Source organism: Micromesistius poutassou (assembly GCF_964030765.1).
Source record: "Micromesistius poutassou genome assembly, chromosome: 2".
Classification (NCBI taxonomy): domain Eukaryota; kingdom Metazoa; phylum Chordata; class Actinopteri; order Gadiformes; family Gadidae; genus Micromesistius; species Micromesistius poutassou.
Window position 1 is genome coordinate 7,078,996 of NC_140272.1, and position 24,497 is coordinate 7,103,492.

At 47.6% G+C, this 24,497-nt stretch overlaps 2 protein-coding genes across 2 annotated transcripts in view; one reads left to right on the plus strand and one right to left on the minus strand.

The window, feature by feature from the left end:
• stab1 (stabilin 1) overlaps positions 1-24,497 on the minus strand; it is a gene marked incomplete at its 5' end in the record, with an annotated part of 91,583 nt that overhangs the window by 2,694 nt on the left and 64,392 nt on the right. Inside the window, 3 exon segments of the mRNA XM_084464345.1 lie at positions 1,221-1,327; positions 3,692-3,857; positions 9,348-9,484. Of these exon segments, the coding sequence (XP_084320471.1) occupies positions 1,221-1,327; positions 3,692-3,857; positions 9,348-9,484 (410 nt within the window).
• On the plus strand, positions 17,553-18,431 carry LOC311338989 (uncharacterized protein; the record flags this gene model as incomplete). Its single annotated transcript, XM_084464344.1, has 1 exon — positions 17,553-18,431. One exon carries the CDS (start codon positions 17,553-17,555, stop codon positions 18,429-18,431), a length of 879 nt encoding a protein of 292 aa, XP_084320470.1.

The following is a 24,497-nucleotide window of genomic DNA, read 5'->3' on the forward strand; positions in this document are numbered from 1 at the left end:
TCTAACCTAGTATCTGAAGATAACCCTCTCTAACCTAGTATCTGAAGATAACCCTCTCTAACCTAGTATCTGAACTAACCCTCTCTAACCTAGTATCTGAAGATAACCCCCTCTAACCTAGTATCTGAAGATAACCCTCTCTAACCTAGTATTTGAAGCTAACCCCTCTAACCTAGTATCTGAAGATAACCCTCTCTAACCTAGTATCTGAACTAACCCTCTCTAACCTAGTATCTGAAGATAACCCTCTCTAACCTAGTATCTGAACTAACCCTCTCTAACCTAGTATCTGAACTAACCCTCTCTAACCTAGTATCTGAAGATAATCCTCTCTAACCTAGTATCTGAAGATAACCTTTCTAACCTAGTATCTGAAGCTAACCCTCTCTAACCTAGTATCTGAAGCTAACCCTCTCTAACCTAGTATCTGAACTAACCCTCTCTAACCTAGTATCTGAAGCTAACCCTCTCTAACCTAGTATCTGAAAATAACCCTCTCTAACCTAGTATCTGAAGATAACCCTCTCTAACCTAGTATCTGAACTAACCCTCTCTAACCTAGTATCTGAAGATAACCCCCTCTAACCTAGTATCTGAAGATAACCCTCTCTAACCTAGTATCTGAAGATAACCCTCTCTAACCTAGTATCTGAACTAACCCTCTCTAACCTAGTATCTGAAGATAACCCCCTCTAACCTAGTATCTGAAGATAACCCTCTCTAACCTAGTATTTGAAGCTAACCCCTCTAACCTAGTATCTGAAGATAACCCTCTCTAACCTAGTATCTGAACTAACCCTCTCTAACCTAGTATCTGAAGATAACCCTCTCTAACCTAGTATCTGAACTAACCCTCTCTAACCTAGTATCTGAACTAACCCTCTCTAACCTAGTATCTGAAGATAATCCTCTCTAACCTAGTATCTGAAGATAACCTTTCTGACCTAGTATCTGAAGCTAACCCTCTCTAACCTAGTATCTGAAGCTAACCCTCTCTAACCTAGTATCTGAACTAACCCTCTCTAACCTAGTATCTGAAGCTAACCCTCTCTAACCTAGTATCTGAAAATAACCCTCTCTAACCTAGTATCTGAAAATAACCCTTCTAACCTAGTATCTGAAGCTAACTCTCTCTAACCTAGTATCTGAAGCTAACCCTCTCTAACCTAGTATCTGAAGCTAACCTGACTGTAGTGTTATTGTTAGCGGAGGCCTCCTACCTTGTAGAAGAGGCTGTAGTCTGTGTTTGTTGCCAGGACGTTGATAACAGCACCGTTACAGAATCCTCCATCTCCCACATAACCAATGTTACACACACATGTCACATCTACACACACACACACACACAAAGGAAATTAGTTTTCATATAGCTTATCAGCGTTTTTTTGTTATAAGATCGCCATGCAAAGTGTTTTCTCCGTCTAACAGCGGGAACATTTCCTACCATTCCATCATTTTGGAAGATCCTACTGGCAAGTACAGGCCACCCTCTCCTACGTCGTTAATGAAGGGGTGAGGGGCCGTAAAGGGGGGATATTCAGTAGGTTGCAATTTGCAACCTCACCACTAGGTGCCACTTAATCCCCCACAAAGCCCCTTTAATCACAGTCTTAATGGGCTTCACAGGTCACACGGGACGACACCCACTGAGGCATCAGCTGATTACTGATGATTATAAGCAGCTTTATTACGCCATGACAGCTGACATGATGCACAGAGCCATGGACCAGCTAGCGTGTTAGTGGTATTATTCAGAGCCATGGTCCAGGGGCCGTATTCACAAAGCTTTTTATCTTACCGCTAGGAGTGCTCCTAACTCGCGCTAAAAGTTTTTATGTAGGAGTTTTTTCTTTAAAAAAGCCCTATAAGCCCTATAAAAAGTCCTATCAAACTGTTATGGACAGTGCAGTTAGCAGAATACACGCACGATGACGTGTTTGTGCAAGTTTGTGCAGACCACGATAATGACGTATGCACGTTAAAAAGAGAGCCAAAGCAAACAATAAAAATACGTAAATTGCATTATATCAAGGAAGTAATTAAAAGCACCCTGCAAACTATTATCCAATGAGCATATTTACAGCACTTAAAGTTTGGGCGTAGCCAGAGATTGTAATTAAGGTGCGCCTGTGAGAGTTTGGGTGGCCTCAAGTTCACGGTGATTTACCGGAACGCTGTTAGAATAACTGCTGCAAGTGTCCAGTGGAAGCCAGGGTCCGGAGCGATCAATACGTGCTGCAATAACCGGAGCACTGATTCAATTAGGCTGGTTTTTCAAGACCTTATACGACGGGATGAATGAACAAAATAAAACTAAATGATAAATGTTGATTGAACCACTTTCACTCAAACCATGGTCCATCATCAGGAATTCTCTGGCGGCTGCCCCAAACCATCCTGAAAGCAGCCCTGGCTCTCCACTAAATCACTCCACGCTGTACATGGCTGAATGAAATGTATGGATCGCAAAATCCAATAGGGGGGTTTCCTTCACAGCCCCGCTTCTATGGTAGCGAATGCTTGGACCTAGACCGGTCACTACGCAGTCCTAGTGCAAAGCGCACCACTCACTGCGCTCTCTGTCACATTTTGCTTTAAATTGAAATAAATCGTTGTAATGAATTAATTCTGAAAATATTTAGGTGTGCCAGGACCACGCTTGGGTGTCCCAGGCACACCCATGCACACCCGTGGCTGTGCCACTAAACACTTTAAATATCAGCCCATACCACCGTTCAAGTCCTCCTATCATGATGAATGAAGGAGAAGACAACGTGAAACGCAAGCGAAAGCCCAACTGGTCCGACTCCCGACTCCTTACTGAGCTGATTATAAACTCAATACAATAAATTATCTTATAATAAATGATTAGATAGTAATCATAAGTAAGAGTAGTTAGGCCTATAGGCCTATTCTTTTTTACTTCAAACCATTTATTTTTATTTGAAATAAATAATGATGATTAAAGTGTTGTATTACTATTAATACATGAGACTAATAATGATGGTTTAAGTGATTTATTTATATTTATATATTAAATTATTAAGGATGATTAAAGGTACATTTGTAACATTGCCCCTGTGTGTTTTAACCATCACTGATGGTTGCGATATTCCTAAATCGTCGACATTGCAAAGTGTGAGTGTTATTCACTAATTCAACCACAAGCCCTCACAATACCCTCACAATTTTGCCTATATCGCCTTATCAATTTGCAGTCCTCCATTGTCTCCAAAGCATTCGGTCACGTTGCAGCCATTTACATATTCTTTGTGAATAGGTCTTGAGGTAGTGAGGAGTTAAGAGTCCTCTCGAGGACTTTTAAGCTCTCCTAGACTAAGGTGCTACTTTTAGGCCTAAAATACTTTGTGAATTGCTCTTCGTAAAATAAAATAGGAGTCCTAAATTTAGGACTGACACGCCCATTATTTTTAGGAGTTACTCCTAAATTCGCCACTTATGACCTACTTTTAGCCCTAAGACTCTTTGTGAATACAGCCCCAGATTCAGAGGACTATGTAGTGTGTCTCTCTGTCTCTCTGTCTGTCTGCGCGTCTGCCTGAATCAGTACCTGTCTCTCTGTATCCGTACCTGTCTGTAAGTAGCAGTACCGGTCTCTCTGTAGTAGTACCTGTCTGTCAGTAGCAGTACCTGTCTGTCTGTATCAGTACCTGTCTGTCAGTGTCAGTACCTGTCTCTCTGTAGCAGTAGGCGTCGTACTTGCTGGAGGGTGAGACAGGCTCCTTGTACAGCACCACCCCAACATGGCCGTCGCCACAGCGGGGGGAGGCCACCGTGGTCGGGTAGCCCACCTTGCCCCCCTCCAGCCATCCTGCTATACACAGGTGCATCCCCAGCTACACACACACACACACACACACACACACACACACACACACACACACACACACACACACACACACACACACACACACACACACACACACACACACACACACACACACACACACACACACACACATTTTTATATATAAACCTCTCAAGGCTAACCTCACAAGGTTATTGTGTTATTACTATCAATGAGCACAGGCGACGTTTAATAAAGCACTGCCGGTGTTACATATAAAAATGTCCCCAGTACACCTCCTCCTTTTAGAAAGCAAATACATCCTAAATAAAAGTAAATAAATTCTTCTGCTGAGAGCTACCTAGAATCCCATTCCTTTCCTATATTTTACTCACCCCTAAAAGCCATTAATAAACTGAAATAATCTTACCACGTTACTGGAATAAACATCTTGTCAACAACAACCTCTTTTTTTTTTTTCTTTCTTTTGAACATGAGCTGCTCTAATCTAATGCAGCAGTGTAGATGAACATTCTACAGTCCTTCAAAACCTATCAACCCCTCTTCTATACATCCAGTCTATCTGGGGGTCTCGACGCTCGCCCCACTGCACACAGGTGAATATGGTTTCGCCTGAACAAACCCCTGTCCGTCTGAACAAGGAACGATCTAGGAGTCTCTGCTTGCCTGACAACAGCGCCAGGAATGTGTTCAGTTGTGATCCAGACCTCCTGTCCTTGTGACAGCTCTGGCAGCGGGCATGCCAGGTGACGGCGGTTGAAACGTTTCTCCTGGTTGAGACGTCCTTGCTTGTCTGCCTTCTTAAAGTCTTCCAGGTTAGGCCATCGTGGGACGAGTGATGTCACTGGTTGTTGAACAGTTGTTCGGAGGTGCCTCCCCATCAACAGTTGGGCTGGAGAGTAACCATGTTCCAAGGGTGTTGCTCGGTAAGCAAGGAGTGTTTCGGTTTGATAAGTCCCTTTCTTCCAGAGGCTTTTCACTGTGCCTACTGCGCGTTCAGCTTCCCCATTAGCTTGAGGATAGCGGGGGCTGCTGGTAACGTGCTGAAACTGGTAGGCGGTGGTAAACTCTTTGAAGGCTTCTGAAGAGTATTGGGGCCCATTGTCGGACAGCACGATGTCGGTGATGCCATGTCTAGAGAAGACTTTTTTCAGTCCGGCTATGACAACAGCTGAGGATGTGACTTTGAGACAGGCTACCTCGATGTATCGAGAAAAGTAGTCCACAATCAGGTAGGTGTTCCCTTTCCAGGTGAACAGATCTGTTCCCACTCTCTGCCATGGACGATCTAGAGTGGGGGCGGACAGCAGAGGCTTGCTGTGGGGTGCCTGGTGGATTTGGCAAGGCTTACAGTTCATGACCAGGTCTCTGATTTGACTTGACAGTCCTGGCCACCACACTGCCTGTTGGGCGCGTGCGTGGCATTTAGTGATGCCCTGGTGACCTTGGTGGAGCTGCTGCAGGGTTTCTTTCTGAAGAGCTGAAGGTATCACTAAACTCTCATCTTTCAGAAGCAGGTTGCCGACCAGGTGAAGGTTTCCTCTCTCTGACCAGAAGGGTTTAGCCTCCGGATCCACCTCACTTTTCTCTGGCCAACCCTGGAGACAGTACTGGGCCATGCGTCGACAAGCTTTGTCCGCACGCTGGGCCTCGCTGAGCTGCTGTAGTCTCTGTAGGCTCTGATGCAGGCAGTGCAGCACGCACTGTGTCCACGAAGACCTGCACCTCCTTCTCAAGCTGATGTTCTGTGGCTGTAGGTGTGTCGTTGATGGGTGCTTGTGAAAGCGTGTCGGCCGCGATAAGAGACTTCCCAGGGATGTGCAAGATCTTGTAGGTGAATCTGAGCAGTCTCAGGCGGAACCGTAGTATCTGCGGTGGAAGTTCATCAAGGCCTCGGGAACCAAGCAGCGGTAGTAAGGGTTTGTGGTCGCTTATGAGTGTGAACCGTAACCCAAGGAGGTAGGAGTAGAGGTGCTCGCAAGCCCATATGTCGGTTTCGGTTAAGCTCCTGGAGATGTATGTTATGGGTCTCCATTTCTCGTCTACTTGTTTCTGTGTGAGAACGGCTCCGATGCCGTAAGAAGATGCATCAGCTGCAACTCTCTTCTCCACTGTCGGCGAGTACTGTGCCAAGATTTGTGGAGAGCTCAGAGCCAGCTTCAGATTTTGGAACGCCTTGACTTGACTTGTTCCCCAACACCACTCGTTCCTGTCGCTGAGAAGTTATTTTAGTGGTGTGGTGATTGTTGCGAGTTGTTAGCCATCCCCAGCAGCCTGCGCACATCAGCTACGTTCTGGGGCTCGGGCATTTCCATTATGGCTTTCACTTTTCCAGGGTCCGGCTCGATCCCCATAGCTGTGACCTTGTGGCCGACGAAGATCATGCTGTTTCGGCCAAACTCGCACTTCTCGTTGATTGGCAGCCCTTCCTCTTGTACTTTTTGTAGTACCTGATGTAAGCGTGTGTTGTGTTCTTCTTTGTTTCTTCCAAAAATCAGGATGACGTCAGCATGGCAGAGCACGCCATCCTGTGACTCCAACATCTGAGACATCCGGCACTGGAAATGTTTGGGCACCGACGAGATGCCGAAAGGCAGCCTGTTGAAACATTACCTGCCATAGGGAGTTATGAAGGTTGTCAGCAGTGCTGACTCTCTGGCCAGAGGTATCTGCCAGAATCCAGATGTGCGTCAAGCTTCGAAAAGACCTTCGCTCCGGACAGTTGTGCCAGAGTCAGATCGACGGATGGTAGAATGAGTCGCTCTCATTTCACCCATTTGTTGAGGTGGGTGAGATCAACGCAGATCCGTATTTTTTCGTTTGCTTTCGGGACGACAACCATTCCCGCACACCAGTCTGTAGGCTGTGTGACTTTTGAGATGACTCCCATTGCTTCCATGCGGTCAAGCTCCTCACGGACTTTGCCTCGTAGAGGGATTGGAACTCGTTGTGGCATAGAGAGGGCATATGGAGTGGCGTCTCTCTCCAGCACGATTGTGTAGTTCTCCTTGTCCCAATGTCCCAATCCGCAAAACACTGTTGGGTATGCAGCCTTAAAGTCCTCTTGGGCTTCTCTCACTTCCTCGATTCTTTGTATCAGGTGCAAGGCTTCGATTGCAGGTAAGCTAAGTAAGGGCTTTGAAAGTCCTGTCACCACAAACACCTCCTGTGTTGCACTGTGACCTTTTGCTGACAGCGTGCTCTTAAAGCAGCCTTGGACCTCCGGAACGTTGTTTCCCGGACCATATAGGACTTGGTGGGTTTTGTGAGTGGTCCGTCGCGCTCCGCCTTGAATTCCTCTTTTGGAATGGCGGTCACTGCCGCACCAGTGTCCAGTTTGAATGTGACAGGTTCTCCGTTAAAGAACAGTGTTTCTGTCAATTCTGTCAATGAGCGTGTGCTGACTGTCACTGACCCGAGGAACTCATACTCCTCCTCGTCTTCTTCCTGCAGCCTCTGCTGTGTGACTCTGTGTGGACTGCTCTCGCGGACCGGCAAACTGTAGCATAGTGGCCCTTTTTTTCGCACTTCCTGCAGCTTGCGTCCCTTGCTGGACACTCCTTCCATTGGTGGTGCTGTGTTCCGCCACACCACTTGCACTCTCTCTCTGCGCAGGAGCTGTCCTGCTTGTATTGAGGTGGCTTCTCTCCTTTGAAAAATGTCCCTTTTCCTCTTTGAGGTCTCGGCCCCTTTCCTTTGTACCTGATACTGTCCACATTGTGTTCTGTGTTTTCGCCATGCAGCACCGACTGCTGTTTCTTCACAGTCTCATTTTGACGCGCGCATGTGATTGCTTTGGCCAGATCTAAAAGTGGGTCTAACTGTAAGCGTTCAGAGAGCTTTCTGTCTCTGATGAGTTTGTCACGGAGTGCGCCAAACTGGCAGTTCTCGGCCAGAGTGTGTACTGATGTTATAAAGGATTCAACACTTTCTCCCTGCTCTTGGTGCCTCATGTTGAATTTTGCTCTTTCATAAATTACATTATGTTTTCCTACACAATGGGCTTCGAAGGCCTTTTTCACATTGTCATATTTATTTTTGTCTTCTTCTGATAATGGCAAAACGCTCAAAGTATCAGCTGTATCTCCTAAAGTATACAGCAGAGAGTTCACTTGGTACTCTTCAGGTTTATCAATGAGGCCTGATGCCATATGAAAGCATTCAAATCTCCTAATCCATTTAGGCCAATTAGCTGTGTTTGAAAAATCAAAACTATCCGGTGGAGATATCTGTACTGCTGTGGTAGCCATTGTGTGTGTTCCTACTTGTTCTGGTAGGCTTACACTTTCCTCACGTTGGCTATTCTCTGGCGAGAGCGAATCCTCAGATGAACTTTCACTTTCCGTGTCACTTTCATGTTTATCTGACATGCCCTGGACCGAAGCTAGAAGGGGATCGCATTGATTACTAATACTACTGCTTACTGAATGTCCATTCCTTTTACTGGTGCACCCCTGATGGATTATTTGATCACTCTCCTCTACTCATGCTCCGCGCAGCTTCGAGAAAAAGTCTGATCTGTTTTTCCTTTCCAGCCGATGTCCATAGAATGCTAGCCAGCCTGGCTCTAGCTAGTTAGAGACACACTAGCCTGAATGACGGTCACGTTCGTGAAGGTAAGTCCTTTTACTTCCTCTATTCTGTCGCAAGGCTCCAGAGTTAAAATCTTCTTTGAAGATTACACAAACTCTTCTTAACTTCTGACACCATGTGTTATTACTATCAATGAGCACAGGCAGAGACCGGCATGTCCAGTGTGTGACGTTTAATAAAGCACTGCCGGTGTTACATATAAACATGTCCCCAGTACAGTTATCTTCTTAAGGTAAGCCCCTTAGTGTTAGCCTCTTAAGGTTAATTGCTCAAGTCTAACCTCACAAATCTAACCTCTCAATGTTAGCTTCTTCAGATTAGCCCCTTAAAGTTAGCCTCTTAAGGTTAGCTTCTTAAGGCTAATCTCTCAAGGCTAACCTCACAAAGCTAACCTCTCAAGGCTAACCTTTTAAGGTAAGCTTCTTTAGGCTAATCTCTCAAGGCTTTCCTTTTGACATAAAAACACAAAAACACACAAATTAACGGGGACGTATTATACGACCAGGTGTGAGTGTGATTAGCCATTACAAGCCGTTTTGAAAATGTGCAGCTTCTGACATCACAGGTGTATAGGTTCTGACATCACCTAGATGTATGACGGCTAGATGAGCAATGTTTGCTACAGTCTGGGTAGGCTGGTAGACTGATCTATCCAGCACACAACTAGGTGGACACGCCCACCTGTGATGTCATAAGGGGCACATTTTCAAAACGGCTTGTAATGGCTAATCACACTAACACCTGGTGGAATAATATGTCCCCTTTAAACTTATTGGTTGGCTTTTCCCAGCAAATATTGATGAATGCAATTAATTTGATTATTCATATCATGCAATTAATTTGATTACATTTTTTAATCGACTGCCCTAACCTATGGGTGTGTGCGTGTGTGCAAGCATGTGTGTGTGTGTGTGTGTGTGTGTACCTGCTGTGCGTCTGCTAGCTGTTTGAAGCTAGCTAGCGTAGCGCCCTGCTGACTGCAGCCGGTCTGAGCCCCCGTCAGATTCATCTGGTACCTGACCCCCTGGGGGGAGGGGAGGTAGAATACTCCCGCTGTACGGGCTGCTCACACACACGCACACGCACACAGACACATACACGCACACACACACACACACACACACACACACACACACACACACACACACACACACACACAGATACAAACACACACACACACACACACACAATATCATTTTAGTTTATATATATACAATATATTTTATATTTTATATTTCATAATATTTGCTATGGTTTGTATTATACTATTTTTTATAAAACGGGGGGCCTAAATCAAGCGATCTGATTGGTTCCCAACCGTGGTATATTGAGCGTATACACACAGCTATGACGCCCGTTCAGTTTACAGAGTCCAGTATCACTCCGCGCCTAACTTGAACTGTTGTTTATTTATATATATGATGGGCAAAAATAACCTAAATGGACATTACATTATGAATATAGTCAACCCTGGGCCCAAATCTAATAAACACAACATACCACACATTTAAGAGGGTGAAGACGACCCTCGAGCCCTCTCCCCATCAGTCTACGGAGGACACTCCGTGTCATTGGGCAGAGGGATGTATGCAATGTAAGGCCGGGGTGGATGCCACCCCCTAGGAGGGGTGTGTATGGCATACTCATGTCCGAAGCATGAGTAGCGTTTCTCCCACGTGGTTCCCCATACACCCGGCCAAGCGAAATCTTAGGCTGCCTCAGCTAGATGGCGAGGCCACACATCACACAGAAAGACAAAACAACTCGGAGGCTCAGGGACAAGAGAACCCTCGATAACACACACAAAGGCTAGCACACACACCTGGCCATGAAAGATACTATAAGTTTCTCATGCACCAAATCACGGGAGCTCTTCCGAGGCAGAACCTCCTCGGAGGCGAAGCTCCGGACGACCTCAGCGCTGTTAGGGGACGTAGAATATTCGATCTCTCACGCTTTATGAATCTGTATTACCTTTGCTACTTTACTCAATAAATCCGAGGCCCTCGTGCTGATAGACTTTAGTACCTCTCCGTCTCATTTTATCTGGTCAAGTAACTAGGCAGACTGTTTTTCCCAACAAATTGGTGACCCCGACGTGATTTTCTTTCTGATTGGACTACTACTGGGAAAACGACTGAGGACGGAGAGGGGCACGCCCCGGGACCCCGGAGCACCACCGATTCCGGCAGTCTCACCTCGGGCGCCCATAAAAAGGTAGGCAGAACCCGTTGATAAAATCCGAATTCTGCATAGTTATATAGGAACCACATTAGGAGATGAGACTGTAGGGACGGTTTCCTACGGGGGGCATCCCGCGGGGATAAGGCTGAGTGCAACGTAGAGTTAACCTGTAAAAACCCGATTGACCCTAGACGCGTGACGCACGAATACTGGCTCGCTGCATGGTGAAATAATACCCTCGAGGCCTAGGACCTATAATGATCGAGCATAGTGATACAATACTCTCGATGGTCGGATTAGGGTCTATAGTAATCGAGTATGGTGATACAATACTCTCGATGGCCAAGATGAGAAGATAAGGATGCCTGGGCTATGAGAGAGACCCAGAGGAAAAGATGCCTAGGCTATGAGAGACCTAGAGGAAATACCCGGGCATTATAAGGGACCCGGAGGAAATACCTGGGCTATGAGAGAGACCCAGAGGAAAAGATGCCTAGGCTCGGGGAGACCTAGAGGGAATACCCGGGCTTTGGATAAGACCCGGAGGAGATGACTCAGTAGGGCCTGTAATAATCGAGCATGGTGATACAATACTCTCGATGGTCGGAGTAGGGCCTGTAAGAATCGAGCATAGTGATACAATACTCTCGATGGTCGGATTAGGGTCTATAGTAATCGAGCATGGTGATACAATACTCTCGATGGCCAAGATGAGATCTATTAGATAAGGCTCGCCGCATGGTAAATAGGAATGGCCGCCGACAGTGTCCACGTGTGCGCTAGAGAAGGAGGCGAGAGAGCGAGAGGCGAGAGGCGTGAGAATATGGGAGCGTGCACAGGAGAGACTGAGAGCGAGCGTGTGTGTGTGTGCATGCGTGCGGGGGTGTGTGTGGTGCGTGTGTGTGTGTGTGTGACTGTGTGTGAGGGCCTGTGTGAGTGTGTTGGACTGGGGGTCATGGACCCGAGACACAGTTGGGAACTGTGGGTATAATCAAGAACGTAGGTGATAGCGTCTGGGTGGTGCATAACAGAGGGCACTACCAGAAAAGATACTATTGGTCGGGATAAGACGTTGCTTTGAGTCCTACGTGTCAAAACTGTTAATCATATTGTGCGGCCTGGTTTGCAAAGGAAAATTTCTTGTGCGAATAACCCCCTGCTCTGCGCGCAACGCTTGCTTTGTAGTTTCCCTGTCCGCCATATTTGTAGTTTCCCTGTCCGCCATATTTGTAGTTTCCCTGTCCGCCATTTTTGTAGTTTCCCCGTCCGCCATATTTGTAGTTTCCCTGTCCGCCATATTTGTAGTTTCCCTGTCCGCCATTTTTGTAGTTTCCCCGTCCGCCATATTTGTAGTTTCCCCGTCCGCCATATTTGTAGTTTCCCCGTCCGCCATATTTGTAGTTTCCCCCGTCCGCCATATTTGTAGTTTCCCCGTCCGCCATATTTGTAGTTTCCCCGTCCGCCATATTTGTAGTCCCCCATTTGTAGAAGGTCGCGAGGACAGTAGAGATAAGAGGGGAATGCAGCCTGTGTGGGAGTCACAGGGAGACAGACAGAGAGATTCAGAGGTTATCATCTATACTCCATAACATGAACAATTAGCATTTAAAGTTGTCCATAGCATGCACACCGCGTGTCCACAGAAGTCCAGGGGTCAACCAGCGCTGGGGACTCTTTTTAAGAGTTCAGGGAAAATCCTCTCTCACCAATCTGAGCAGAAGGACCCGCCCTAAAAGGACTCGGGACGGCGGAGTCAATGCACAGTTCAACAGACCTGACAAGGTTTAAGTACAAAAAAGACAGCACAAATAGAAAAATTAAAAATTCCTGAGGGATTACGGTAATAATAGACATTATATTAAAATTGATCATAATCTAGACAGAGAAAGGCCGGGTAGTAGGCCTCATCAGGGCCACTGAGATAAGGGAGGTTACTCCCCTGCGCAGAGGGTTGGAACACACAAGGTGGTTCTGAAAGCATATTTCAGATGAAACAATAGAGTTAAGAAGGAAATGGTCTTTACTATAACTAATCACAATTACATTTGTGTCAACTAAATTGTAAAAGATGTTCTGATATTCACATTATGGCTAAAGGGGAATACATATCAGTCATACAAAATAATAATGTTACTGCAATTGAAGTTAAGAGTGTTATTAACCAAGTGATTTAACCTAAAATAATACGGATAAACAATAGGTGTCATGCAACTTGAAAGTTAATGTTATTATTTACACTGGAAAGGATAATTGAAAAAATATGGATATTATAAGGATAAGAATGAATAAAAATACATAAAATAAAACTTAATCTTAAAAACCTGTACAAGTAGGACAATTAGATGGATTATGGATTGGACGGATTAGCACTACATCTGCTGGGAAGGGATCTAATGTACAAGCTAGGTTCTCAATTTACATTCGGAAGTAATGGGTTTACCTTTCAAATGCCACTACTACTGCTGTTACGCTTTCATAACATGTTAACATTTGATAACATTTTACTTCTTACTCCAACAGAAAGTTACTTTCTGATTGGCTCCATCATCCGCCCACTTACACACACAGGGTAACCGCCCTGATGTGTCTCCATTATACACACACTTGGCTGCATGAGTAGCTGGGGCTGAGGACTCTGTCTCCATCCCTCCACTTCGCAATCTATTCCACCTAATGGGTGGAAATTTATTGTATCCCAGGCACGGCATCCTGCAGTAAGCCAGTATGGAAGGCTGGTTAGCCAACGACGGGTAAGATCCCACCTTGAAACCAGGGACAACCTAAGGCAGGCACAGTCACGATTACTTGGCAGAGTCACTGTGAGCATTGACTCATTCGATCGGGAAGTGACGAGCTGCAACCATCATAGGAAGAGCCGGGTGGGGTGAAGGGTGGAGGAGGAACAGGAGTCAGATATGTTGGCTCAGGCAGCGGAAGTGGTGGACTTAGAATGAGACATGTTGCGTTTTCGTTTATAAAATGGTATATACTAACTCAAGTTACGTTTTCGGTTTAGTGCATAACTTTGTTAATTTCGGGAACAGTTTGGTTTCGGGCGGCTGATGGTAAACCCCACTAATATTGACCTTTGGTTTTGGATATACTGGCTTTGATTTCCCTTCCCACTAGATTGGTTTCATTTAAAGGTTGTTAAGGTTAGGGACTTCAAAGTTGATGACATTTTTGGGTTTGCTTATCATTGAATAAGCAAGGAGGGAATTTGTGAAAAATTAGAGAAAAGTGTGGATACTGTAAACAAACTTTTGACTTAATTGACTTGTGTAGATGCACTAGCACTAATGAGGTATCACATGCATGCTAATAGAATGATGCATCTAACCCCGCATGAAATGCTTACGGGTCGACCCATGCCTTCACCTATTATTCAAGGCCCCATAAGGGACCTCCATTAGAGCAATAAGAAATATAATTGAGAAAATATGTTTGACCACTAACTGCTGTACATGAGTTTATATTCCAACAATAGAAACACAAGTTCCAGAGCGTGAGGAGGAGCCACATGCAGAGACGCCCGGAGCCGACCAGCCGAGCCAGGATTTGATTTTGATTTGATTTGTTTTGTTGTATTGACACACACTTACAGACACCCATGAAAAGACTAAAGAATACAATTGAGGATTGAAACACAAAAGTCCCAGTCTTATTTCCATTGTGGTCCCCAACAGGAGAATAAATTTTAATTCAGGAGGGAGTACGGGAGAAATGGACTTCTCACTCTAACAGAAAGTTATACGTAGGCCTATAAAGAGATAGGTATAGATATATCACCTCATTTTCATTTATTAAAAAAAAAATAATAATAAAAAAAATTAAAAATAAAAATTTTTTATGAGCTTTGCCCACACTAAAAAAAAAAAGAGGCATCCCTTTCACCTCATTTCTCATTTATTTTAAAGATTTATTGTATTTACTTTTATTTATTTTATGAGCTTTCCCCACACTAAAAAAAAAAAAAAAAAGAGGCATCCCTTTACGAAGCAGAGAACCCTCGCCGTTAGGGCTCGGAGCTAAAGAAGGCGGAACTCATGCTTCATGTCCGCATCTAGAACCTAGAACTGAACCATGCTTTCCTACAACGTTTATGAAATATTTTAGACTGTGCCTTCCTGTTGTTATCCAGTTTGCATTATTACGGATTGATTATTATGGTTATGGTTATTAACGACAAGAGAGAGAATAACGTCCCTTGGCAAATGTTGTTTTGGTGGTTTATGTCATGTTGTTGTACCCCCCCCCCCCCCCTCCCATACAGATTCTGAAATGTTGGTGATGATGTGAATAACATATGATGGGCTGTGTGAAATATGTCTATGTTGTTTTGGTGGTTTATGTTATGTTGTTGTACCCCCCCTCCCATATAGATTACGATGGCCTCTGTGAAATATCTGTCTATGTCGAATAACGCCTCTTGGCCATGTTGTTTTTGCCCCTCCCTTGTTTTTTCCCCCCCCTCCTCCAAGAGGGACAGAGGGCAACTCCTCAGCTCCTCATCTGCCCTCATATGTAAATCAGGCCCAGAAAGAGTTTATGGTTACCTGGACGGTGACTTTGACTACCCCCCCCCCCCCTGGACTGCACCGGTACTACCTTGACTTCGACTTTGACTACCCCCCCCCCCTGGACTACACCGGTACTACCTTGACTTTGACTTTGACTACCCCCTCCGGGACCCGCCACATCCCGGGGTGTACGTGGGCCACACCCCATCGCGCTCCCAGAACACGCACACCACAAGGCAGTCCAGACGAGCCGCTGGGCGATTGAACAAGACAGTAGAAATCAACCAGAGGAGGACGCACGAAATGGCGGACCAGCAGAGAATCAGAGCGTTGAACTGGTTAACTCTAAACCTCGAACCAGGAAAGATCCTGGACGACAGCGCAAGGAAGAAATGGGAAGCACGATACGATGACTACATTAAAGGGTGGCAACGGGAAGGGGTGATGAAACAGGGGCCCTACGATCATAACAGCCGAGGCGCCATACACGCACACATCCGCCCCCAGCAGCAACAACAGTTGAAGGAGGAGTTAGCGGGCTACGCCATGAAGAAGAAAATGAATTGGGTAGAAGCCCTCCCATTGGCGCTGTTCAGCGTACGCTCCCACCCTAGCTCACGATGCGGACTCAGCCCCTTTGAGTTGGTAACCGGGAGGCCCATGCCCGGGCCACATGCACCCCCCAGGGGGCCAGTACTAGACCATTACGATGAGGTCCTCCTAGAGTATGTGCAGGCCCTGACTCACGCTTCCCGAGCCCTATACTCACAGGTCACCTCCCGACCAGCCCCTGAAACGTCCCCTGCCCTGCTCGTCAAACCCGGGGACTGGGTCTGGGTGAAGGTTCATAAAAGACAGTGCCTTCAGCCACGATGGGACGGCCCCTATAAGGTACTTTTGGCCACCCCCTTTTCTGTCTCCCTTGCAGGAAAGAGCGGCGCCCGCTGGCACCACCTGACCGCCACCCGCAAGGCGGACGGCCCCAACGAACGCTCCCTCGCCGCTACTCAGCGCGACCTCGCCCAACAGCACCATGAGACTCCGGGGTCCGAACACGGAACGACAGAGCCGGGCCCATAAGTACTACATCAGCACGGCCATGATGGGCTTCCTAATCCTGTGGGGGCTTGACCACCACCTATCTACGCCTGCCAGGGCCTTAAACACCGGACCCCTGCCGGCGGAGACGGGAGCGTCCCCGGCACCACAAACCCGGGCTCCACACCGCCACAGGAGAGGCGCACCCCTCGGGTACCCCTACACCTCTCCCGACGACCCCTGCCTCCGCAAATACGGAGGGCTAGCTCTGAACTATAAGTACGGTACCAGCGTCGTCTATCTCTTCCTCCTGTGCGATATCATCCCGTGCCGAGGGGGACCCCTGGAATGGGAGGGATACGAGGTGTACCTCTGCGATGGAACGAAAGATACCTACATGGGACTCCAAGGGGAAGGGGTAATGGGATCCCAGCATAACATCCAGGGTTGGTGTAGAAACTGGGAGAATGTACTATGGATGACAGGGGTAGACCGGGATTATTACGTGACTAACCGCTCTCGGACTCTCCACAGGCCTGACGGGACGGCCGCACTACAAGCTAAGGGCTCCCTCGAGAGGGACGGACCCTATATCCTACTTACCCTCAAGAACATTACCAAAAACCCGTACGAAGACTGGGAAAAAACCATCACTGGGGCGGCTCGTGCATGCGGCACCCACCTAGGGGGGGCCTATCTGGTGTTCGGGGTATTCCACACGGGAACAGACACGAAAGCCTTGTTGAGGATAGATTTCATTCCACCCCCCAGAGTACACACCACACGAGATTCCAGGGACCACACAACGACTCCGGAAACCCCGGTCAACAACACAGCTATACGCCTTGACCAAGGCCCGGTCAAGGTTTTCGAGTTAGATTCCACAGGACAGCTCGCCACCCACGATTCCATCGCGCTCGCGACCGGCTACACTGATGACAATGCATGGCTCAGCTGGATGGCAGCCACGGTCAGATTTCAAGGGCTGTCCGACTGCATAGCCTGTGCATCGGCGCGCCCCCTTCTAGTCTCAACCCCGGTACTGTTCAATTTTACGAGCAACCCTGTCGGTTCGCACTGCATGTTGGCCCTGTATATGACCACCGAGCCCGCCGGCTGCGGCCTCCTTAGCTCTCTGTTTCCCCCCGGCCTCAACGACTCACTTCCCCCGATATATTCGCCTGGGGGGTCGACCCACTCGTGTATCACCAGGGTCGGGACAGTTAACGTTGGAGCGGTACCACCATCATGGTGCCACTCCAGCACGAACGTCACATTTTGGCCCAGGCGTAGGACGCCAAGATCTATTCTGGTCCTGCGACAAATACACCCTTAGACTGAGACTCCCGGTGCAATGGTCCGGGACCTGCATTATAGTGCGCTTACTGATGCCTGTCACGCTCTTTACCCGGGGCTTAACTGGGCCCAGCAACCAGACAGACTCCCGTAACCGGCGCTCCGCCACGCTGACCAACCAATTTGACCTGACCAAGAACACGCCCACGTACATAGATAACATAGGCATCCCCCGGGGCGTACCAAACCAGTTCAAGCTAGCAGACCAGATAGCCGCGGGTTTCGAGAACATGCCCATTTTTAGCACCCTATTTCCAATCACCCCCAACAAAAACGTGGACCGCATCAATTATATTCACTACAACGTCCAACGCCTATCCAACCTGACTCGCGATGCAGTAGAAGGACTGGCCTCACAACTAGCCGCCACCTCTCTGATGGCGTATCAAAACCGTCTGGCTCTAGACATGCTGCTAGCCGAGAGGGGGGGAGTTTGCTCAATGTTTGGAACTCAGTGCTGCACCTTCATACCCAATAACACGGCCCCGGACGGATCAGTAACAAGGGCCCTAGCGGGCCTTCGGGCTCTTTCCATCCAGATGGCAGAGGATGCGGGCGCCGACAACCCCATTGAGCAATGGATGACCGACACGTTCGGGAAGTGGAAGGGCATGCTCATGGCCCTCCTGTCATCCTTGGCCTGTTTCCTCGGGGTGGTGATCTGCTGCGGGTGCTGCTGCATCCCATGTGCCCGCACCCTCTGCACGCGGCTCATCAGCGCGGCCCTCGAGAAGGAGAGACACCGACCCCCTCCCTACTCCGAAGCGGTTCCCCTCATGCCCCTGATGGATTTCCCTGACCAGCTTGACCAGGTCGGTCAACGAGGACACCTGGAAACCACGGCCCTTGGCTATGGGTACGACCTCCCCTACCCACAGCTCCACGCCCCCTCCCCCTCCCCCTACCTGTGAAGTGCTAGTAACCTCTCCAGGTGGGCGGCCCCACTTCCCGTCCCCGGCTACAGCACCGCCCCCTCCTCCCACCTGATGCAGCCACGCCGCTCGGACCAGGGATCTGAGTTCCGGTACCAGGGGCTGCGGCCCGTTCCTTTAGGGCTTGAGGGCACCCCTGGCTGTATTTGCTTCAATTGCTGTATAGCCTATAACCCGGTTAAGGTAGAATGCCATTTTTTGCAATAATATTCCCCGCTGTATTGCTCATGCTCACCAGGATAACGCCCTGCCAGGGCCATTGAATAAACGGGTCTTTTTAATTAGTATGGGGGTGCTACCGCCCATACTCCCATGTGCATCCCTGGCAGGGGCTAATGAAGGATGTTCCCGCTTGCTTTTTATCTTATTTTTCTATAGCTGAAGGTGCTGAAAGGAGGATACGTGATGATATATAGCCTCGTATTCTGCTGTTGGTTTGTTTGTGTGCCCCACCGGGCCGCTAGGAGGGATTGATTTGATTTATCTTTCGATTTTAATGACTTTGACGCGATTTATCCTTTTAATAACTTTAACTTTAGACTTAAAAAAAAAAAAAAAAAGATTTGTATTTTGATTTCCTTAATTGTTTTGGTTTAATTCCATAATCTCAATTTCTTGCTTAATCACATGTTCTGTTTTTACCTTGCCTTCCGTGTCATTGTGCAAAGGGATACTGCAATGTAAGGCCGGGGTGGATGCCACCCCCTAGGAGGGGTGTGTATGGCATACTCATGTCCGAAGCATGAGTAGCGTTTCTCCCACGTGGTTCCCCATACACCCGGCCAAGCGAGATATTAGGATCCCATGCTCATGGTTGCTTATTTTTATGGTCAAGTTTGTCGTCTTTCTGATGTTATTGATGATGCTACAATGATACTTCAAGCGCTGAGGTCCAACCCCTTGTGTCCCTAGTAAGTGAAGCCGTCTAGCGACGGGTTGAGGGGGACAGCCGTTTTTATTGGTATTTTTATTTTATTTTTTTATTTTTATTTTTATTTTTTTGAATGGTCGAGTTTGTCGTTATTTTTAAGTAAAAGTCGTCTGACGACGACTTGAGGGGGATATGATGGGCAAAAATAACCTAAATGGACATTACATTATGAATATAGTCAACCCTGGGCCCAAATCTAATAAACACAACATACCACACATTTAAGAGGGTGAAGACGACCCTCGAGCCCTCTCCCCATCAGTCTACGGAGGACACTCCGTGTCATTGGGCAGAGGGATGTATGCAATGTAAGGCCGGGGTGGATGCCACCCCCTAGGAGGGGTGTGTATGGCATACTCATGTCCGAAGCATGAGTAGCGTTTCTCCCACGTGGTTCCCCATACACCCGGCCAAGCGAAATCTTAGGCTGCCTCAGCTAGATGGCGAGGCCACACATCACACAGAAAGACAAAACAACTCGGAGGCTCAGGGACAAGAGAACCCTCGATAACACACACAAAGGCTAGCACACACACCTGGCCATGAAAGATACTATAAGTTTCTCATGCACCAAATCACGGGAGCTCTTCCGAGGCAGAACCTCCTCGGAGGCGAAGCTCCGGACGACCTCAGCGCTGTTAGGGGACGTAGAATATTCGATCTCTCACGCTTTATGAATCTGTATTACCTTTGCTACTTTACTCAATAAATCCGAGGCCCTCGTGCTGATAGACTTTAGTACCTCTCCGTCTCATTTTATCTGGTCAAGTAACTAGGCAGACTGTTTTTCCCAACAATAAAAGCGATAGCATAGTTCACTGAAGCCTAAAAAAAGCCTGTAAACCAATAGGCACACGGTCGCCGGCAATTTAGCCTTCTAAATTGCTAAATTGCCGGCGAACCGAGCTACCGTCTCTAGCCTTCTCTCTGAAGGACGCTAGTGTGTTGCATAGCAACCGCCGTACACTTTGCCGGCAGCCGGGAGGGACTACTTTTCTGTATTCGGTAAAAAAAAATGCTTTTCCGACTTTCTGTGACATTTTTTAATTGTAATATTCCCTAGCGATACATTTTTACTGTAATACTCTCACTTAGCCATATCCAGTAGCACCAAGCATAGTTTAGAGGTAATTTCCCCTCCTAATCGCCTGAGGGCAGCACTGAACACAATTGATAAAGTTATAAAACATTTACACTAGGGGCAGCAACGGACACACACAGGAAGTGAGAAAACCCAAAGAAGAACACCTGGGATACATAAACTCAGACTCCGCCTTTGGAAGACAGAATCTCTCAGCGGCGTATCTTCCTGCATGCTAAGCTCTGAGACGCTCCGCGCGTGTTATTTACGATCCCTCTCCTTTTGTTTCATAGACGATAGACAATAGACCAATAACCTCAACCAAATAAAGTGAGTTAAAAGCGATCCTGTCTCGGCGGCCTTTCCTGGACCAAAATCCACAACAATTTGGTGACCCTGACGTGATTTATCCAAGGAAAGGCGGACCTGGGCTGACCGAGCCGATCGAACACGAGGATCTGATCTTCCCTGCCACGGGCCCAATAAAATAAGGTAAGCAGAACCTATTGTCGCAAAGACTAATTCTGCATAGATTAGTTATAGGAACTTTAGGTGGCAGAGGTAATCAGTATTCGTTTTCGTGAAATCTCCGTTATTCCGGTCCATAGTCATTACAGTTAAGCCGAAGTAAAGATGAACGATCGCTGATAACTCCGATTGGGAATTAATTATAAACAATGATTTAGTCGCCATTATAAGACTAAACCGAGGAAACAAAGGGCCAGGATTGTATATATGTTTGTCTAAATGTGATACCCGACGGGGTTTTAGAGGCGATCTGTATAAAGGATTTGTTAAGTTTTCGACGTGTCCGCGTTTTGACCGGGACACAGTAGCCTACTGAGGAGCTAAATTGTTATCCAAGTTGTATTAAACAGTTCGTTGAGACCCCGAAGCTGGAAAGAGTGTTCAGAGCATTGTCGAGTCGGCAATACCGTGGTGTTATTAGGCCCAGAAGACTAGAATGGGAGTCCACACGTGGTGGTGTCTCTAGGTCCCATGAAACAAAGACAATCTGTATGGAATACAGTTCTCGTCGTGTCGGTGGCCATGTTAACGCATTTTTAATGGCGATTATGGTCGACCACATGGTGAAAGCCTTGTTTAAGCATTGGGGGATGAGAGACATTGTCCTAAAGATGCCTATCACACCTAGACGAGCTTCAAAGAAGATCACCATTTGGTTAACAAAGAGAACACCCCCCCCCCCCCCTTCTCTCCCTCTCGACCCCTCCCTCCCCCTACGACCCCCCCCTCTCCAGTTCAACCCCTCCCTCCCCATACGACCCCCCCCCCTCTCTCCAGCTCGACCCCTCCCTCCCCATACGACCCCCCCCTCTCCAGTTCGACCCCTCCCTCCCCATACGACCCCCCCTTCTCTCCAGTTCGACCCCTCCCTCCCCATACGACCCCCCCCCCTCTCTCCAGCTCGACCCCTCCCTCCCCATACGACCCCCCCTCCTCTCTCCAGCTCGACACCTCCCTACCCTACAATCACCCTCACTCTCTCTCTCTCTCTCTCTCTCTCTAACTCTAACTCTAACACTCTCACCCTCACTCTCTCTCTGTCTCTCGTATTTTAAGCATGGCAGATGCTCATGGCTCAATCAATGAATGTTCCCTTCATTATTGTGTTCTTGCTTGAGAACCGTTGGCTGGGCCTTCAGCTGGCTGGATGTCTTACCGGGCTGAAAGGGCTGCATGACCAGGGTGTCACAAGAAGGCCAACTCGGGGAACCATCTACCTATCCCCCCAACTCTCTCTCTCCCTCTCTCTCTCTCCCTCTCTCCCCCCCCCCTCTCTCCCTCTCTCTCTCTCCCTCTCTCCCCCCCCCTCTCTCTCTCTCCCTCTCCCCCCCCCTCTCTCTCTCTCCCTCTCTCCCCCCCCCCTCTCTCTCCCTCTCTCTCCCCCCTCTCTCCCCCCTCTCTCCCTCTCTCTCCCCCCCCATCTCTCCCTCCTCTGTCTGTCTGTCTGTCTGTCTGTCTGTCTGTCTGTCTGTCTGTCTGTCTGTCTGTCTCTCGCATTCTGAGCATGGCAAATGCGCATGGCTCAATCAGTGAATGTTCCCTTCATTATTGTGTTCTTGCTTGAGAACCGTTGGCTGGGCCTTCAGCTGGCTGGATGTCTTACCGGGCTGAAAGGGCTGCATGACCAGGGTGTCACAAGAAGGCCAACTCGGGGAACCATCTACCTATCCCCCCAACTCTCTCTCTCTCTCTCCCTCTCTCCCCCCCCCCCTCTCTCTCTCTCCCTCTCTCCCCCCCCCCCCTCTCTCTCTCCCTCTCCCCCCCCCCTCTCTCTCTCTCCCTCTCTCCCCCCCCCCCTCTCTCTCCCCCCTCTCTCCCCCCTCTCTCCCTCTCTCTCCCCCCCCTTCTCTCCCTCGTCTGTCTGTCTGTCTGTCTGTCTGTCTGTCTGTCTGTCTGTCTGTCTGTCGCATTCTGAGCATGGCAAATGCGCATGGCTCAATCAGTGAATGTTCCCTTCATTATTGTGTTCTTGCTTGAGAACCGTTGGCTGGGCCTTCAGCTGGCTGGATGTCTTACCGGGCTGAAAGGGCTGCATGACCAGGGTGTCACAAGAAGGCCAACTCGGGGAACCATCTACCTATCCCCCCAACTCTCTCTCTCCCTCTCTCTCTCTCCCTCTCTCTCTCTCCCTCTCTCTCTCTCTCTCTCTCTCTCTCTCTCTCTCTCTCTCTCTCTCTCTATCCCTCCCCCAACACCCTCACCCTCTCAGTAACTGTATCACATACTATCTCTCACACACACAGACTATCTCACACATATACGTACAAGCTTAAACACACTAACAGAAACACTCTGTCTCACACACACACCCACACAAACTGTCACACACACTCAGTGTGTTTTTACTACTAAATAATTATATTTCTTTTTACCACATTATGTACATAGGATGTAAGAGGTATTCATGCATTGGAGACCTTCGTTATATGTGAAGCCGTAAGTCTGGTTGTCACACTGAGTCCGACTGCTGAAGTGTACTAACTCACGTGTTGCTTGTTGTCGTGCGGTGAACGGGGGGCGTTCAAGGACCGTCGGAAAGTTGATTTGTTTTTGTTTTAGAAAACAGCCTAGTGACGCCACTGCCACACACTGCATCCACACAATACACAGCTGCACAGTGCTCCGACATCTTGTGTCGGATCTGCTTCTACATTGGTCAGCGCATATGTTACGACGGCACATGACGCGGCCGCAAGCCGGCGCGAGGTCCCGTTCATCACTGCGCGCAGTTTTAATTATATTTCTTTTTACCACATTATGTACATAGGATGTAAGAGGTACTCATGCATTGGAGACCTTCGTTATATGTGAAGCCGTAGAATTGATTTACGATGGATTGATTGATTTGTGTTTTTTGTGGATTTACCCCATTATGTACATACGACAGAATAGGTCTACTTGCATTTATCCACATGTAGTGGAGACCTCCGTTATTATTGAACCATGAAGAAATTTATGGAGGATGAAACTGTATGAAACTGGATCCCTACTGTCAAAGATACCTTCATTATATGTGGAAGCCGTAGAATTGAGTTATGGTGGATTTATTAATGTTCGATGTATTTGTTTTTGAACTGGACATTTTTAAAATGATCTATGTTATTAAAGTTGTGATAAGAAGTTGGCTGGAACCCAGAGGGCCTGAGAGGATTGCTCGGGGGTTGTTCAGTAAGATGATGTGATCAGTGTGATGTTTGTTCACAGATAGACAAACAGACAAACCGACTAGAGGTTGAGAATATTGTATCGATTAGATGTTGACCAACGGAACACTAGATAAATATAATAATAATATTTTTGTAATGGTATAGATAGATAAGGGACTTGAATAACTAGGAAACTGTTTTGGAAATAATAATGAACAGGTTTGATACTCATGTAACTATAAGAACGTAAAGATGAAACCAGGTTTTACTTTATTAGAATAAGTCATATGCACGTTTGATGTGGTATGCAGAAGGTAGAAGTGTGGCAAAGGATAGACTATATTAAATACAAACAATAT